At 38.7% G+C, this 19004-nt stretch overlaps 2 protein-coding genes across 5 annotated transcripts in view; one reads left to right on the top strand and one right to left on the bottom strand.

Annotated features, from left to right (window-relative positions):
- LOC106876084 (terminal uridylyltransferase 4-like) overlaps positions 1-6489 on the bottom strand; it is a 31267-nt gene extending 24778 nt beyond the window's left edge. For 2 of the 3 annotated variants that reach the window (XM_052976116.2, XM_089340281.1), the window contains exons 1-4: positions 6356-6489; positions 2498-2585; positions 1212-2075; positions 733-776 (exon numbers count right to left, since the gene is read on the bottom strand). In XM_052976116.2, the coding sequence (XP_052832076.2) occupies positions 733-776; positions 1212-2073 (906 nt within the window). In that variant the 5' untranslated portion in view covers positions 2074-2075; positions 2498-2585; positions 6356-6489. Of the gene's footprint in view, positions 1-732; positions 777-1211; positions 2076-2497; positions 2586-6194 lie in introns of all 3 variants that reach the window. The other variant, XM_089340282.1, reaches the window with a different exon arrangement.
- A 1854-nt stretch (positions 6490-8343) lies between these two features.
- Positions 8344-19004, top strand: part of LOC106876083 (uncharacterized) — a 41977-nt gene continuing 31316 nt past the window's right edge. For both annotated transcript variants that reach the window (XM_089340283.1, XM_089340284.1), the window contains exon 1: positions 8344-8717. In XM_089340283.1, the coding sequence (XP_089196409.1) occupies positions 8603-8717 (115 nt within the window). In that variant the 5' untranslated portion in view covers positions 8344-8602. The remainder of the gene's footprint in view (positions 8718-19004) is intronic.

Raw genomic sequence — 19004 nt, 5'->3', positions numbered from 1 at the left:
TGCTTTAAAAGCAGCTGATTAATGGTATTGTTTGGAGAAGGGGTAGCAGTCAACAATGAAACAGTCCCAGCAGAATCCCTCTTTCTTTCCACACATCAGTTGTTTAACCACAATAAGGGTTTATAATATTTGCAACCATATAGAGGTCCTCACATTGGTTTGTTGTAATATTTAAACTATGAGAGATGATGGGATGACAGCACAAATATGCTTTTCTCAATAACATTGACAATATATACAATAATATTTAGATTGGAAACTTTATTGATATTTACTTCCATTTAGGTGTAAGAACAGTGAGCAGCCTGAATGAAAAGGCTCCAAAGCCAGGAAACCATTGGCCAAGATGTGCAATATTTTCGACATTTTAAGGAGGACACCACAAGCAGAATAGATTAGGACCATCTGAATCTGGCACTAGTTGTGATAGTAGTAAGAAACTCAACTATCCATGTACAAATCCTACAAAAAAGAAGGCATCATTTGATAATGTAGTCCAAAATATCCATTAAAGGATGAGATGCTCAAATCTGAAAAACCTTCCATCAGAGCTCGGCTTGATCAAGGCCAAGTCAATGTTTTAGAAAAAAAAAACCTGGCAGCAAATGTGAACTAATGACCTACATAGAGATAATCCAGTGTGTTATCCACTCAGTTATATCTCAACAAAGGATTAGTGAGTCTAAACAGGAGTTGAGGTAGGGAGGGGGATGTCAATAGATAGTTACTTACTCTTTTCAATGGATAGACTTTATCTTCTTTGGAGAGTTCTTCAGCTGTAAAGATGATAAAGAAGAATATATATATATATACATATGTTGTTGTGTGTGTGTATAGATGTGTGTATGTATATACATATGTACAAATATCTACACACATGCATGCACACACACACACACATATACAGTTTGCTAGATCCAGTTAAACCATCCAACCCATGCCAGCATGGAAAACACGTTAAATGATGACAATATATCATCATCATTTAACACCTGTTTTCCATGCTGGCATGGGTTAGACGGTTTGAGATAATCCAGCCCTACAAGAATCAGGAGTTCCACTGGAATAGCTTTCAGGGTCACTAAGGCACATAAACCACCCCACTACAGCATGGGACCTTGAGGTGGTTGCAGTATATTACTGGTATTTTATCAACAATGGACAGACAAAACCAACCCTGACGACATCTGAAAGAAACATTCCAAACTTACCAAACGCTTCACTGGCAGACTTCTCCTTTTCCTTCTCTTGCTGCTGCAGCTGCTGCTGTCGGTGCTGCTGCTGTTGTGGTTGCTGTTGTTGACGTTGCTGCTGTTGCTGACGCTGCTGCTGTTGTTGCTGACGTTGTTGCTGTTGTTGACGCTGTTGCTGCTGCATATGTTGCTGCTTTTGCTGTTGTTGATATTGTAGATGTTGATGATGTTGTTGTTGCTGCTGCTGTTGATGATGTTGCTGCTGCTGCTGCTGTTGCTTTGCTGCAGTCTGGTAGGGGTCGGCCAGGTTGTTTGTAGCTGAGGCAGAAGCAGCGGCATTCATCATCTCCCAAACCATGGCACACATGTTGCCACTCCCCGTCGAGGTCTGACCAACACTCAGTTCGCTCTCTTCATCATTGCCGCTCCCACCATCGCTCCCTTCACCGGTTTTCGATTTCCCTAAACAGCCCTTACGATCCTTCACCTTAAACGGGGTTTCCTTCTTCTCCGTCACCTTCCTCGACTTCTTCCAGCTGTGTGAGTCTCGTAAGTTCAAATCTTGCAGGCAGCAAGAGGATGAGGAGGCAGGGAATAGCGAGTTTGTATTCGGTGGCGCTGTCAGAGGAGGGGGCTGATGTGCCATTGTTGGGCCAACCCGGAAGTGGTCCTTTGTCAGTGGTTGTGCAAGGACACCACGGTTGGGGACAGGCAGGTTGTCGGGCAGCCCTCCTCCATGCTGGAAATTCAGTCTGTGTCCAGAATCGTGAATCTGATGGTGGGCCTTTGCAGCAGGCGTTTTGCTTGGGTTATCATTGTTGATTCGAAGCAACAGCTTCAAGCTGGTCTCAATCTCAGAGCTGCTGGGGCATTCTGCCATTTCTGCAGAGAAACACAAAGAGAGGAATGAGTGTGGACAAGCGAGAGAGAGAGAGAGAGAGGGAGGGTTTATGGTGGTTGGGAAGAAATGAGAGAGCATAAAAGAGCAAGACAAGTAGAGTATAAGAGGAGATATGGGAGAGTGTATGAATGTAAATATAAAGGAGAGAGAGAGAGAGTGAGAGAACATAGGAGAGAATAAGAAAATAGTTTAGGAGAAAGGATGAAAAGAGAAGGTACAGTTAAGAGAGAGAGAGATACAAAGGGGGTTACAAGAGATGAGGAAAGGAAAGAGGTGAAGTATAAAGAGGAGAGAGGCAAGAAAGGAAGAAAAAGAGGAAACTAGATAAGAAAGAGGAAAAGATAGAGGGAGGGAGAGAAAGAGAGAGAGAGAGAGAATAGGAGGGATGCATAAGAAAACTCACCTAAAGTAATTTAGTTCTGTGTAAAAAGAAAATAAAAACTCTTAAACCAATTGGTGACAGACAACATCAGGTATGGACTGAGTGGTACCTGGAGTAGGAGGAAGAGAAAGAGAGATTGGTCACAGTTACAAGCATGGGAACACTAATCTCGGCCTCTGGGTGTGTGTGTGTGTGTGTGTGTGTTTATAAAACACTAAGTAGCCTGTTGGAACCCACACAGAGCTCAAATATGTAATGATATATATATATATATATATAAAATTTAGATAACTAGTGATTCAGCAAAAGAGACTGATAGAATAATGACCAGAATTTAAAGAAAAATAAATACTGGGGTTGATTTATTTGACAAAAACCATTCAAGGAAATGCTCTAGCATGGCCACAGTCCAATGACTGAAGCAAGATAAAAGCATTTATAGATATCAAACATGTACTTATTTGACAAGTGACTTCATTTCACTTATCTTCTACAATGTAATCATTCCTTCACACATACACACTACATTATACACACACACACACATATATACATATAAACTTAGATATGTTTCGACCAAAGATTGGTCTAGGCCATGTCTAACTCAATAGCACCACCTGATAAGATTATCTAAATCCTTTTTAAAGTCCAGTTTGGTCTATGGTCCATTCAAGTAGTGAGTTCTTGTTGAGTGAGTTGTATCCAGGTAGGGGTGGCTTGTCTGGTATTCTTCTAAGAAATCTGTCCAGACTCCGTTTAAAGGTGATGGGATCCTTTTCCTCTTTTATCTGTTTTGGGACAATGTTAAACAGGGCAGGGCCTGTTGAGGAAAAGAAATTATGCCGCAGTGTACCTATATGTTGTGATCCTGAATTGGGCAGGGGACGTATGGCCCATGGTCCCAGCCTTGGATGAACTTTGAAACTAATGTTCAGGTCATTTGGGCAATGCTGGCAGTATGTGGGCAGAGGACGTCATGAAACGTGTACAACAAAAAAATACGAAGTACGTGTACATGGAATATGAACTATTTTTTCGAACATATATACATGCATATATACGTCTATCTGTCTGAAACTCAATTTCACTCAAATTTTACACATGCCTTACTTAGGGTCATGGGCCAAAAAAAATTTCCAACTTCTTGCCTAATTCGATCCCAAAGCAATCTCTTATCTTTTACACTATTTCAGTATGACGTGTCAGAAGTGAAACAACAACATCCTCTCTATTGTAATGTGAGATACATTCAATCATACTGACACTATGAAAGTGAAACTATTATCTTACATATATACATAGATAAATCAAAATAAGCAACAAAGATATCGAGAGGTTATCCAGTACGATCATTTCATGCAACTCCATTTAATTGAACAATGTAATCATTATATCAATTTAAAATGCAGAGCAATCGACATGTTTCAAAGATAACATTGGTTTTATTCCAAAGGAATAAACGGTGTAAAATAATGTAATCTTTTCATCAGGAAAGAACGAGAACCAATCTCAACAACAAGTGAAGAACGAATATACAGTGCATGTATTTGGCATAAAAAATGACCGTCCCAAAATACAATGCACACACACACATAGATGAGTAGTCAAGCGAAAGAAAGAGGCACTAAACACACTTCGTAGTTACATATATTATTCGGTGACCTGAGCTCGACTAGGTTTCTGTGAGAAACCCATTAAGTTTTAAGTTGCATGGGGCCAAATCAAATTGTTTTAAATAATAATCCTTTCTGCTAAAGGCACAAGGCCTGAAATTTGGGGGAGTGGGATAGTCGACCCTAGTATGTAACTGCTACTTAATTTATTAACCCCGAAAGGGAGGATGAAAAACAAAGTCGATCTCGGCGGAATTTGAACTCAGAACGTCAAGACCGAAGTAGACGATAGTAGAGACTGAAGTACTTGCCGAGTTTTATGTTTAAGGAAGGAGTAAGATTTAAAGGTGGGAGGCGAGGAAGGAAAGTTGACAACAAAAATTAGCAAATTCTTTCGTCTGGTCACGAATGCACGTAAACATATAGACGTATATTTACAAATACATATAAAAACAAACGCACACATTACTGTACTTATTCAGGTGTGTCCTGAAAAATACTTCCATTGGATCTGATTCACGCCATTTTGTAACAATAGAAAAAAGTGAAGTACAACCAGTGCGTGTTTTAACAGGGCCGAACGATCCTCGCAAAGTACATCTACATCAACACAAAGCGAAACATGTATGTGTGTGAGAGAGAGAGAGAGAGAGAGAGAGAGGGAGGGGGAGAGGGAGGCACGTATTCAGAAATATAAAAGTTCCAATCGAAATCACTTTCGATTTCTTTGATCGATTGCCACTTTCTTATCTGCCACTGTGGGCTGAACGCTTGTGTGCGTGTAGAGTCAAAAATAAAGGAGATAGTGAAGAAAGAAAGAAGAAGAGAGAAGACGAAGAGAGAAGAAGGAGAAGAAGAACGAGGAGGAGGAGGAGGAAGAGGATTTCTTTCAAGTTTCTAATATTGGCAGAAGTACAGAAATATTTTGGCGGCTAAAGAATTGTTAGGTAAATTGAATCATTCGCTGGTTGATTTCAATAATCTAAATTCCCTCGTCAGAAGGAGTTAAGCTGGAGTTATTGAACCCTCTAGAGGGATTCGATAACCCCTCTAGATATGATCTTCGTTTGCTCGTACTGAAAGAAACCTACTTCGCTATGACAGCGTTTCCACCTTTCTAACTTATTCACAACAATCAAGCAAGGGAACCGCCAAGAGGTCGATCGACCTATTAGAAATAACAGTCAAATTTTCTTCACGTATATTCTATCATCTTAAAAATAATATTATAAAGAGGGAAGTGGACACTGTTGTCTTGGAGATTCAAAAACACGGGATGGTCACGCCTATATCATTAGATCTCCTCGACAAGGGCCGATCAAGATTTCTTCTGTTAAGGGACATACATTTGTTACAAGTGATAGGAAGACATCACTGGTACTAATTCGATCGATCGACCAGGAACAGTCGATTTTCAAACTGGAGTTTAATAATAGTAATAGAAATACTTTCAGATTGTAATAATAAGTTGTCTTATTATTAACCACCAAGGATTGACGAAAGCAACGAAGACGGCACAGGACGACGAAACGATACATTCTAGGGGGAAGGCATAGATCAAACCCCCTTTCCGTTAATAGACTGATATTCAATTTATATTTACTAGAAGTTAAAAAAACAAAGTCCACATCAAGACAGGACTTGAAGATGAAAGAGACTCCGAATAAAACAAAATTGAAACTAAATAAACAGACGTAACAACAATCACAAACAACACACAACTCGAAAGAAAATAAGGAAAAATATAAAAAGCATTGTTAAAATGCAACAAACAAAATACGATTCTCACAACACACACATACACAAATATATATATATATATATATACATACACAGTCACAAATATGCATATTTTTCTGATACATATACATAAACAATTGCATTTATGCATAATATATATTATAATTGTTTACGTAGATGTAGACTGATGTGTGTATATACACACACACATATATATATATATATATACACACACACATATATATGTATAAACATACACACACACATACGTATGTGTGTGTGTATGCATGTATGTTATGTGTGCGTGCGTGTATTTAAATGTATCGACATACAAGTTGTATACATATTTACATATATACACACACCTACGCTAAAAATTAAAACACATTCCTTAGGAATCGATCATTTGTCTCTTTTCTGCGATTCTTCTTTCCGATTTTTTGTCTTTTTTGATCAGTTTAAAGTAAAAGTTGGAGAGATAGTGTAAAAATAACGGTCGAGAAGTGAGATTATAAACAATATTTACGTGACGACAATCAGCACACAGCAGGACGACGCCATATTGGTGAAGGCGATAGTAGCAACGGGAAGTCGGCTCGGGCGGCGGCACGCAGGCGTGCAAGCAACCTTGGTCGAGTGAAAGGAAGGTGTGAATGAGTGTGAGTGAATGTGTGTGTCTGAGTTAGTGATAGAATGACTAATAAAGGAAGAGGGAGGGCAAATCGAGTGGTATGAGGAGGAGGAGGTGAAAGAAATGATGGAAGGGGAAAAAGTTAAGTGGAGGATGAGGAGAAAGAGTTTGAGTGAGAGCGAGAGTGAGCTAAGTATAAAGGAATAGGAGAGAGAGAGAGAGAGAGTGTGTGAGTCGAAGGAAATTTGGGAAGAGAAAGCTAAAGAAATAAGGTGAGGAGGCAATGAAAATGCATTGAAAATTTTAGAAGAGAGAAAGAGGAGGAGAAATAAAAAGAGTGTGTCAAGGAAAGTGATAGAGTACAGGAGAAGTAGAAGGAAGTGTGAGAAGAAGAGAAAAAAGACAGGCAAAGTCTACAAGAGAGAGAGAGTTAAAAGGGTTAAGAATGAAAGAGGAGAATGTAAATAAAGAGTGGGAAAAGAGTACGGGAAGAAAGTGTGCGTAGCTAGGGAGATGATATGGGGGAACAAAGAGAAGCGATGTTAGGGAGTTATGAAAGTGATGAGAAAATTAGAGGTACATGAGTGAAGGAGAGACTAGATGAAAAGAAAAGAAACAGAAGAAGCTTGAAGAGATTAAAGCGGGGAACAAAGAAGATGAGGGATTAAGGAAACGAGAAAAGAAAGCAAAACAGTGGAGGATTAAAAGGAGAGAAAAAAAGATATGAAGATTATAAATAGAAGTGAAAGTTGAGAATTATTATTTAGAAAATATGAAATGGGGACGGAGGGTAAACGCGGAGAGCGGGGGAAATGGAATATGGATAAGAAATTATTAGAGATTTTTTTTAAGAGAAGAGACAAAAGAAAAAAAAAGGAAGGTGTGATGAGAGAAAAGTTTAAAATACTTTCACTCACACTCACTTTAATACATCACTCATAAGGAGTGAGAGAGACAAAAGAAGGAAATATATATTATTGAGGTGGGGGGGGATGAACAAGAAGCAGGGCTCATAACTTTTTGTGTGGGGAAATGTACAGTGAAGGAGAAAAAGAAGTCATGAAGAAGGGTAGGAGGCGGAGTAGACAAATCAATGAATCCAGAGGAATTTGTGTGGATGAGAGGTTGGATGGATGTGGGGAGATACAGGGGACGTAACTCGACAATCAAGGGGTGCGACTCAGGGAGATTAGTCTGTGGTGTTGGGGATTATTTAAAATATATAGGAGGACAGGCTAAGTAAAAAATGATTGAGAAGACAAAGGAAAGTGAGCAAATTATAACAACAAATGAAAAATCACACAACAAAATGTGGAAAAGATGCAAACTCATTATTCTTTCTTCTGCTTTCGGCAAAACGTTTAATCGTTAATCGTTAAAAAAAAAAGAAAAGAAAATTATCACAACTCAATTAACAAATAAATAATTCAGAATGCCATATATATATATATATATGTGTGTGTGTGTGTGTGTGTGTGTGTGTGAAACTATAAAAACTAAATTTCTCATCAAAGTCTCGTATGAACGTTAATTACACTAAACGAGAATTGGTGTCGCGTTGGCTAATCAAGTATGAAAAGCCAGTCACAGGAAAGGAGAATTGTTGGTTGGAATGGGCTGTAATGGTAAATTAATATAAAACGAACGCAAAACAAATATTAGTGCTATATTTACATATGTATATATGTTATTTTTGTATTGACGTAGATTTCTGTTAGAGAAAGAGAAAAATAGTACGGCAATTTTATACTAAAAGCGGACAAAGATAGAAATAGATAAAGAAAGAGAAGAGTAGATGTTGATAGAGGGAGTGAGTGTCTGAGAGTGCGTGAGTAGGGGTAAGAGTAGAGTTGTAAAGGTGTTGCAGCCACCACCTCACTTCTAAATAGAGCGACATGTTTGTCTGACTATGGCTGCCCGTCGAAAGACATTGATTGCAATTTTGGTCTACATTTGGCCAAGTTGACCATGTCTCAGCGAAACGAGCAGCAAAAACACAAAAACAGCCAGAGCACACAACCATAAAGGAAAAGACAGGGTGAGATAGCTATAGACATAGAGACATATTATAAAAGGAAAAGAAAAACTACAGTTTAGTGAGAGGCCAAAAAAAAGGAGAGCGAAAAAACAACAGATGAAAACATGTTTCCATCGTCTGGGTATTTCCGTGGTTTAGACTGCCCCTTTTATGCCAGTGGCCTGTGTGAGAGACCTTACTGCCACTATAAACATTCGAAGCAACCACCAACGGATAAAGGTAAAGACAACAAACCCCCAACTCATCCTCAAAATATATATAATTCCTCAACCACAAGTGCTCTTCTTATAAATACATGCATACATAACAGATATATGTGTTTGAAGGTTGCATATATAGACGTGTTATGTGTAGATATATTTATATAATGTGTGTGCTGTGTATGTTTATGGAATATATTTGGAGTGTGAAGTATTTTGTGAGTACATCTCTGTCTGTGTGTCAATGATGTATATATTGTTTGTTGATGTTGATGGCACTCCAGTATGTTGATGTGCGTCGTGAGTGGAGTTTGAGAATGTTTACGTGTTTTCGGTGCTGCGTATATACTGCCTTACCTTGTGATGTTTATATATATACGTTCTTGCCACATATATGCATGCATACATACACACACAACACATACAATATATAATCGGCAGAAGTTAGAGTGACTCAAGGCCCGAAAGTTTCATACGTTTGCACTTTTCAAACGCACCAAACTCGCGATCCTTGAATCACCAAATTCTGCCGATTATAAATATTATATAATATACATACATACATACATACATATATATATATATACACATGTTTGAGCTCTGTTTTTTTTGTTTTGTTTTCACCTTACCAAGCCTATCTATTATAGATAGGCTGTTTTGTTTATCTTGCACTATTGTTGTATGTATATTCATGAAATCGCTGTTATAAAGGATGCGTTTTTGACAAATATATTTGAAACTGAAATGAGTGTATGTTTTATATATGTAATGTGTATATATGACCTTCTTTTTATTGTGTATGTAAGTAAATATATGTGACTGACAGCTCCAGGAATCTGCACTCGAATGTTGCATCATTTGCGTGCATCGTATTATGAATTGAGTCTCATAAAAGGCATTTGGTGGTGCATTTTATGTCGATTCCCCTGTCGAGCCGTCACCTCTCCTATTTACTTCGCTTCCATCGTCATCATTCACCATCACCATAATGAAATGCTGAATATTTTATTCTCGGCTTACGCCCTCACTAATCATCCCCTCCACCGCCACTACAACTTGCAGGCTATCCCCGCCACTTCTCATCATCATTATCACCAGCAGCATCGTATAATTTGTTTGCTTTTTCCCCTCGATCCCCGCCATCCACCCAAGTATATTCTCGGTGCCGGAAGAGAGACACGACGAGGGCGGGGCAAAAGAAGAATAAACACAGCTGAAAGGGGTAGGTCGCTGTAGGGTTCGATCGATCGATTACTGATCAGCTAGCCGCGTTGTCTCGTATCCACCACTCTCATTCCCAGTGCAATTTTCCACGCCTTGTTTGCTGTTTAGCCCCAGGTCAGTTTCTGATCAATGAAAAGCATTGCAGCCGTAACCAAGTATGTCCCTTTTATTTTTATTTATCTTTTTCTTTTTTGGCGAGTACAAGTTGTACTCTGAACGATATTATGTAAAGTGTCTCCTTTATTTTTACGATAGTAGGATATGGTTTGAGGGAGTTGGTTACTACTTTTAGCGAGTCGAACAACCGTGTAGAGAGGTTCCTTCGTTTGCTCGTGTAAGGATATTTGTTCTTGTTTTTAAGTGACTCGCTGTTTGTTTTCTTATTCATAATCCCACCCTTAATTACCATACGACATCTGCACGCGTCGTCGTGCATGTGTGTGCGCGCGTACGCGTGAACACACAATCATCGTTTTGACGTTTCTGTATCCATGCGGGCAACAATCACTTGTCACACATTTGCATGCAGAATGACATTTCTCTGGTGCATCTCAAATGTGACATCTCGTCCGAGTCAACTCAACTCTCTCTCTCCCTCTCACTCACACCTCACTTAACAACAATTCTCTTAGTCTTCCTTGGTTCATATGCCTACCTGGACAGCACCTATTTATTCTCTGCGTTTCAAACCATACTCTGTGTGTTGCTTTTGGGGTTCTTTTCCACTTGAGTATCCATATACTTATCTATTTGCGTTTTCGTCACGCGCCTGCCCATCACTGCAAACTGTCTCTCCACCATGCATCAGTCGGGTACCCCCTTCACACCTAATTTCTCTCTTCTGTTGCCTACTTGGGATGAAAATCGCCGTTATTTATACATCACTTGCTTTCGACTCCATTACTAATTTATGACATATATCTAGGCAACGAAATTTATCTCGGCCAAACATCTGAGTTATCCGCATATTTGAGTTGATGCTTTTCTTCATAATGTTTACTATTCCTGTGCGTTTGATTAATTTAAAGTCTTCTGCAGATCAGGGTCTACCTGTCATTGAACCAACAACAGAAATACTAAAGTTTTTGCCAATTTCGCTTTCCTGCGACTTCTGCTACCGAGGTAGTATATTTATCTAAGACAAACGTACTGGCCATGTTCACCTTGAAATCTTTTGACTCAAGCTGAGGTTTCCTGCTATTGGTGTTTATTGACAGCTTCTGCATTAAAAACACCGTATTTACTGGAGTACAAACAATATAGTCTTTTTCTAACTGGTTGGCATGGTTGGTATGGCAAAATTGCAACCACTGCACAGGACTGTCTTTATTTAAGCTGTGCTAGAGCATCTCTGATGTCAATCAACTTGCTGGAAATAGCAACCGAATCTCTTGAGTTTTGAATAAGGAAAGGGCTCTTTAGATTAAGCTTGATATTCCTTGTCCATCAGGGCTGATCTGGAGCTAAACCATGTTTTTTTTTAACCCTGTAGCATTCAGATTACTCTGTCAAATGATCATTTAATTACATTGTTTTGAATTAATCATGCATCATCTCATAGCCTCAAGATTTCAATTATGTAATTGTTTATCTTTAAAATGGCATTGTAGGATAGGTGCGAGAGGCTGAATCTGATCAGTTTAAACATAAAACCAGAAGAATATTTGGCTGGGTATATGAGTGGTTTAAATGCTAAAAGGTTGATAAAAACAAACAAAGGTTACATGGAAGTGAACTACTATCAACAACAGTGTCCTTCATTGTCAGCAGACATGATTGGTGTTTTGGCCATTTCGATACGACGCATCTCTGCCTGCCTGGCTGGGACTACATTCAGGATGTATGGAGTACTTTCTACAATATTGATTGCCAACTTGTGTTCTGTTCAACATGAACCAGTCTCTGTTGCCCCACAAATCTGTCTGAGCCAACGCTCCACCCAAAGGCCAGAGCCACCTCCTAAAAATGAGTCCTGCGATGTCCCAGCCTCCAACCTCCACTCTCCTTATCTCTACCCCTCATTTGCATACTTCTCCATCTTCCCCTCTTGCTTCCTCCATCTTCACCTCTCATGATGCAGTCAGCACTTTGACGACTACACGATGTGCCACTCTTGATGCCAGAACCAAATCAGATATTCTCCACAGCTAATATCCTACCAAACACTAAAGGAGAGCAAATTGTCCCTCCCCCACGCCCCCGTCTCTTTGCGTCCCCCACCACACTCGCCTTTACAAAATGGGATAGTCATGACTGGAATGCCTGATTATAAGTCTGTTCAATTGAGGTTAATTTGGGGCTAAAATAATATAATCAACTCAGAGAAAAGAAACTAGGGCAACATTGATACTTCCTGATGCCTTCAGCTTGTACACAGAAAAAGAAACATCCTGCAATGTTTACACACACACACACACACACACACACACACATATATACCCACACACAAACACATGAAGAAAGACACTCATAAAAACATGCTTTTGTGTGTGTGTTTCTTTTTTTTCACTACAGCCATTTAAATATGAACAATGGCAGGGAGACTAATATCTGCTTCTTGCTACAGCCATTGGCCATCCCCTGCTGGTTCCTTATATCTGCCCTCATCACTGCCATGCACTCTTCATCTGCATAATCAAAAAGTACCAAAGAAGGCTGAGAAAAAGAAAAAGGGGAAATATCTGGACCCTTGTTCTTCCAGAAGTTGGTTTAAACCATTGTTTGGATGTTATGTTTAGGGTTAAGAGATGGAAATAATTTTCAGTATGACAGTAGTTACAAATAAACATCAGCAAAAAATGGCCAATAGAATAGGTGCCAAACTTGGAAAACAAAAGATGTACTCTGGTCTATTTGTTCAGCTAAACCATTCAAAGTGATGCTCTAGCATGGCCACAGTCTAATGACTCAAACAAAGGAATAAAAGAATATGAACACACAAAAATATACAGATATTATGTACCGTTATATATACATACACACACACATATATATATATATATATATATATATATATATATCATGCACACACACACATGCATCCGTTCAGAGGTCCGAATGAGCCCTGCATTACTTTGTCAGTCAGTTGTAATGAGGGGAGCAAGAGAGGTTGACTTGTTTAGACTATTGTAGGGACTCCCAGCTATTAGTGTCTGTCCCTACTGGTACCCCACCACCACTACCACCCACCCACCCCCACTGCTGATTTCATGTTTAGTTACTAGTCTCTCTGCTGGGGCCCCAGAAATGAAAATTGAAATATGACCCCAAGTACTGTCTCTTCTCTGAGTGGAGATGGTTTTCCTTCCTTTCTCTCTCTCTCTCTCTCTCTCTCTCTCTCTCTGCACATTTATTGTATATATAACTACTTTATGTATGTGTGAGTGTATATTTATATAAACACACACACACATATACCTAGTACAGAAGACCTTTGTGTATGCGCGGTTGTGTGTATATATAACCCTGGGCTGACCAAGCCCGTCATATGTATGTATGTGTGTGTGTATATATGTATATATCTGTGCATAGGTGTTTGCACCAGCAAAAGAGGATGAAAGTATAAGTAGCAGGCTTAAAAATAAAACAAGTCCTGGGGTTGATTTCTTCAACTAAAAGTCTTCAAGATGGTGCCCCAGACTGGCCACAGAAAAAAATGGAAAAGCACATAAAAGATATGTGTATATATACATACATACATACATATATAAAATACTTAGCATTAACTAACTCACTTTTTACTATATATCTATATATATATATATATATATATATATATATATATATATATCACACTTTTATCTCTTCTGCTTTCCATTCACACTATTTCTCCCTCTGCTGTTAGATTCTCGAGTGGCATCTGCTTGGTTTTCTTTTACCTTCTCTTCCACTCCAATGTTACTCCTCTTACTGCTGCAGATGATGACAACAATGGTGTCATCAGCAGCAGCAGCACCACTGCTGCAAAAAACAAACTTTGGAATAATACTTCTGAGTTTTCTCTTTCATCTCATCTTCCCTTCTTCGATTAAATGCATCTGATTCCCAAAAAAAAATTTGGGTGCTTCACTACTCTAAGCATGGGTGCTATTAACCTCCAATTTGGTATAGGTACCACTTGAGCTTTGAGAGGTTCTTTAATTAGCAGATTGAAGGTTCACTTTTATAGTATTGAGCCAATGAAAGAGACATATCTCTTTTAACACACACACACACACACACATTGCCATCTGTTCGTCTGCATACATTACAGAAAAAAACCAACCCACTGCAAGTCCACTGCAAGTAATGTTACCTGGTGAGTTGGTACTTCTTCCTTCAAAACTTGGTGAGACAATGTAGTAGAATAAAGTTTTGTTGAGAAACAAAACCCAACGAAATACTCCCAGTGGATTTGAACTCCTGACTTCTTAGCAACCATCTTGCTTTCTTTTATTTTATTTTTTTTATTTTTACTCTATTTCCCAATGGCTTACTCTATATGGTTGTAGAGTACAAATTTATTCTTAAACAAGAATAGTATTATTGACAGTGACTTCAATGTTTCAACCAGTTAAACCATCATCAGACTGCAATACATTGAAGTTAATTTTGGCTTTGTATAGTCTCTGTTGAAATAAAATCTTCCTTGGGTGTATGGGTTCAAGTGGAGTGGTAATTAAGTTTTTATGGTGGGTTGTTATGGAGAGGTGTTTTGGAGAAATTTTTATTGATTAAATTTGTTGTTATGTTATTGTTCCAAATTTGTTCATATATGTAGAACTTTGTAAGCGAGTATATTTAGGTGTCCTCCTTTTGCTTGGTAGGTACAGGATGTGTCAGTAGTTTTTGATTTAGTCCTTTGCCTTGTCCAAGATCAAAAATGCAAGGTCCAGTATTTAACACATTAACTGCTACATATACTACTCATACCACTTCATACAGCTGCCATATCCTGTATCTATGACATCGTTTTCAGGATATTTATATAACAGGCGTGTTAAATATTAAAGTTTAATTTCCGAGTGTGATCATTGCCAGAGCAGCTGTCTGGCTTCTGTGCCAGTGGCACGTAAATAGCACCATTTGAGCATGATCGTTACAAGCATCACCTTACTGGCACGTGAAAAGCAACATTCGAGCGAGGTCGTTGACAGTGCCGCTGGACTGGCTCCTGTGCAGGTTGCACATAAAATACACCATTTCGAGCATGGCTGTTGCCAGTACCTCCTGACTGGCCCTCGTGCCAGTGGCACTTAAAAGCACCCATTACACTCTTGGAGTGGTTGGCATTAGGAAGGGCATCCAGCTGTGGAAACCATGCCAAATCAGATTGGAGCCTGGTGTAGCCATCTGGTTTCACCAGTCCTCAATCAAATTGTCCAACCCATGCTAGCATGTAAAGCGGACGTTAAACGATGATGATGATGATGATGAATTATGAAATACTGTAATATTTCACTGAGCAATAACATTCAAAATATGTGGCGTCACCAGTAAGTTCCAATAATAGACCATAGTGGTTAAGCTCTTCGTAATTATGGGTGTCTCAACTTTTTTGCAATAAAATTTCTTTTAGGGTTCACAAAACAATGTAAAGTATGTTTTAGTCGGTCAGTTTCTTATTTAGAGTATTACCTGTTTTTATTGGTAAGGTGGGGATTATTAGTCAGGTGTGTCATGATGTTGTTAGTATAGGAAATTGTTTCTCTTTGCTTTGATGTTCACAAAAGGATTTGGGTAGGTGTAAAGGTTGTGGGTCTCTGTGTGTTTCTCTCTATAAGCAAGTATTTAGAGATTGATTTTAACCTTGTTTTTTTATGGGAATAAGTTTGTTGGTTGTGTGTTTATAAAAATTTTTTCTATTCTGTTTCAAACATGGGTGTTTCATAATACATGACTTTACGCCTCTGGATATAGGCAAAAGTGGGAGCATTATAAAAGTTGTGTGTGTGTGTGTGTATATATATATATATATATATATATATATATATATATATATATATATATAAAAATTCATTTATAAAAATGAGAATAAAAGTGAAATTTAATTAACAAAAATATATATACATGTATGCATCATCATCATTTAGTGTCCACTGTCCATGCTGGCATGGGTTGGACAGTTTGACCAGGGCTGGCCAGCTGGAAGGCTTCATCTAACTCATGCTACCATGGAGAAATGAATGTAAAAACTAACTTACAAAACTCCTTAATCTGTTGCAACCTTTTAGCCTGATTACACTTGTCTTTATCTTCCATTTTTCACCCCTTACACTTCACTTTGTTACTATGCTTACTGACTTCCTTTCCATATTCTTATTGTGTGGTTACTTGCTTTCTACCTTATCTCTGTCCATTCTTCAAGACTATTTTCTCATGCCATGCCATAGACATTAACAAGAAAAGGACGTTGTTCTCTCTGTGGCTTTCTTCTCTTCTCTTGAATCATTAGTATTCTTGTTTCTGTGTGTCATGCAAAGTTATTCAAATTTACAGACTTGAAAGTTGAACAACTGTTGAGAGGCTCCGTCAGGGTGAATTTGTATTAGCAATGAGTGTACCCTAACCCTAACCCTGTCATTGTGTTGAGCCTTTGTGCTATGTGGGGAAGCGTATTTGCACCAGTTAACCCAACTGATTAAACTATATAGGAGGACACTCCTTCGCAATGGTTGAGTGATTGCGTTTAAAAACAGTAAACAATTACTCCAGCAACAACAAAAGCCTGCCTCTCCTACACTAGCATGGGGGGGGGGGAGATTGATGAAGAACACCAATAAAATATAAGATTAAAGAAAATAATATAATAATGACTCTCTCTACTATAGGCACAAGGCCTGGAATTTTGGGAGAGGGGACTAGTTGATTACATCAACCCCAGTGCATAACTGGTATTTATTTCATCGAGCCCGAAAGGATGAAAGGCTAAGTCAACCTCGGTGAAATTTGAACTCAGAACATAAGGGTGGATGAAATACTGCAAAGCATTTTGTCCAGCATTGCCACCTTTTTCTTTTACTTGTTTCAAGTCATTTGACTGTGGCCATGCTGGGGCACCGCCTTTAGTCAAGCGAATCGACCCCAGGACTTATTCTTTGTAAGCCTAGTACTTATTCTATCGGCCCCTTTTGCCAAACCTCTAAGTTACAGGGACGTGAACACACCAGCATCGGTTGTCATGCTCCTTGATTTCCTGCATATAGGATGATCATGGCTGGAAAGCCTTCAGTTATACGTCTGCTCAATCAGGGCTGACCTGTAGATCAACAACAACAACCACCTCATTTAGATTCTTAGAAGTAGAGCATTGACAAAGATGGCTTGGAGGTATTTATGAATGACTCATCATAAAGAACACAGACAGTTATGGGAGACAGGCACCTGCCTGGGAAAATGTCTCAAAAGAACAACAGCTGGGTGCTTTACAAGGCACTAGTGCATCGGTTGGATATAAAAGATTGAGAACAATATAACCACTGAAACTCCATGAAAAAAAACAAAAAAAAACATCCCAGCTAATTGGTGACTGACGTGGAAAAAAAAAAAAAAAGCAATCGTACATATATAATAAATACCTACACACACCTATCATTCCAAAATTAAATGTGTGTGTGTATGTATGTGTGTATATAGACACATATTAATCATCCCTGTTTATATATAAGTCATCCCCATTTGTGTATTAGATGGATACATAGTGAGATAGATAATCAATAGAGTACCAGACAAAAGTGCCTTGTGGTGATTGATAACTCTTTTATGTTCTGACTCAAATTATATTCAGGTCAGTTTTGCCTTTCATCCTCCTGAGGTCAATAGAACAAGTACCATCCAGGTACTAGTTGAGTACCATCTTTTATAAATCAATTTTAATCTGATTGAGAGAATCACCAATCCAACGTGCTCTGAAATTGCAGGTACATTCTCAACTTCCCAGGATTTCTGGTTCCAAAGCTTTTGTAGATCACTGGTTTTTGCAAACCAGGCACTGTCACTTTGGTTAACATACCCTAAATTAAACAAATATTTAATCTATTTTGATAATTAAACAAAATAAAGATACCTGTACACTATTAATGATACAAGTTTAATAAAACTGTACCATGCGAAATACCAGTAAACTAGTCTGGCAGCCATAGGGATTTGAAGTTCCTGCTTATATATTAGCATGGCTTATAAGCAGTTCCAGACCATCAGAGACCAGCAAGTTTTGGCATTGGTCAGTTCTGATACAGCAGAAACACAATAAAAAGCACTCTAGGAATGACCACCTTGTCTTTTTATTTCAATTATTTTCGGACTCCTTTATTCAAGAGGGGTTATTTTGTTTGCTTTTTGGTTTTTTTATTTTTATAAGGGTGTAATTTAAGAATCACATGTTGAAACAGATTTTGCTGTACCTTAGGAGGGTCATTTATGGCGTTAATGTACCAAAACAGACCTGGAGTAGAGGGAGTGTCATTGAAGAGGGTGTGTCATTGTTCAGACTTCCCCCATCATTCTCATCTTGATTCAGCAGATGTCTGACCCTCTGAGACAGTCTCCTTGTGTCACATGACCAAATATGTATATCATCCCCCTTCACACCTCTCTACTATATTTCTAGGTCATGTAAATATCACATCCGTCACTGTGTGATGCTAGTTAGATCATGTGACCAACATGTCATAACTATTTTTAAAACAATGCGCGCACAACATTCAGTCCTTCCCCAAATCATGTGATGAACATCTCCTCCTCTGCTTTGCCATCTGACTGTGAACCCACCACCACTGCCATATTCCTCTCTTTTCAGTCGTGACACACACACACAAACAAACTTTGCCATCGTTAAGGTCATATGATTAATATCATTATTCCATATGCACATTTGACATTTGCAGATGGAGGATCTTCTCTGGTCACATGACCGTTGTAGGCCATTTTCTTTTGGGAGGGTCGGGAATTTTGAAATAAAAACAGAATAGATACATTTATACACCTGCATGCATGAGTGTGTGGCACCTTGGGCAAATGTCTTCTACTATAGCCTCGGTCCTTGTGAGTGGATTTAGTAGATGGAAACTGAAAGAAGCCCGTCATGTATGTTTGTTTTTCCCCC

This window comes from Octopus bimaculoides, chromosome 23, assembly GCF_046866305.1.
Source record: "Octopus bimaculoides isolate indiv1 chromosome 23, ASM4686630v1, whole genome shotgun sequence".
In the NCBI taxonomy this organism is placed as follows: Eukaryota; Metazoa; Mollusca; class Cephalopoda; order Octopoda; family Octopodidae; genus Octopus; species Octopus bimaculoides.
Note: the sequence above shows the minus strand (reverse complement) of the source record. Positions and strands in the feature narration are given on the sequence as shown.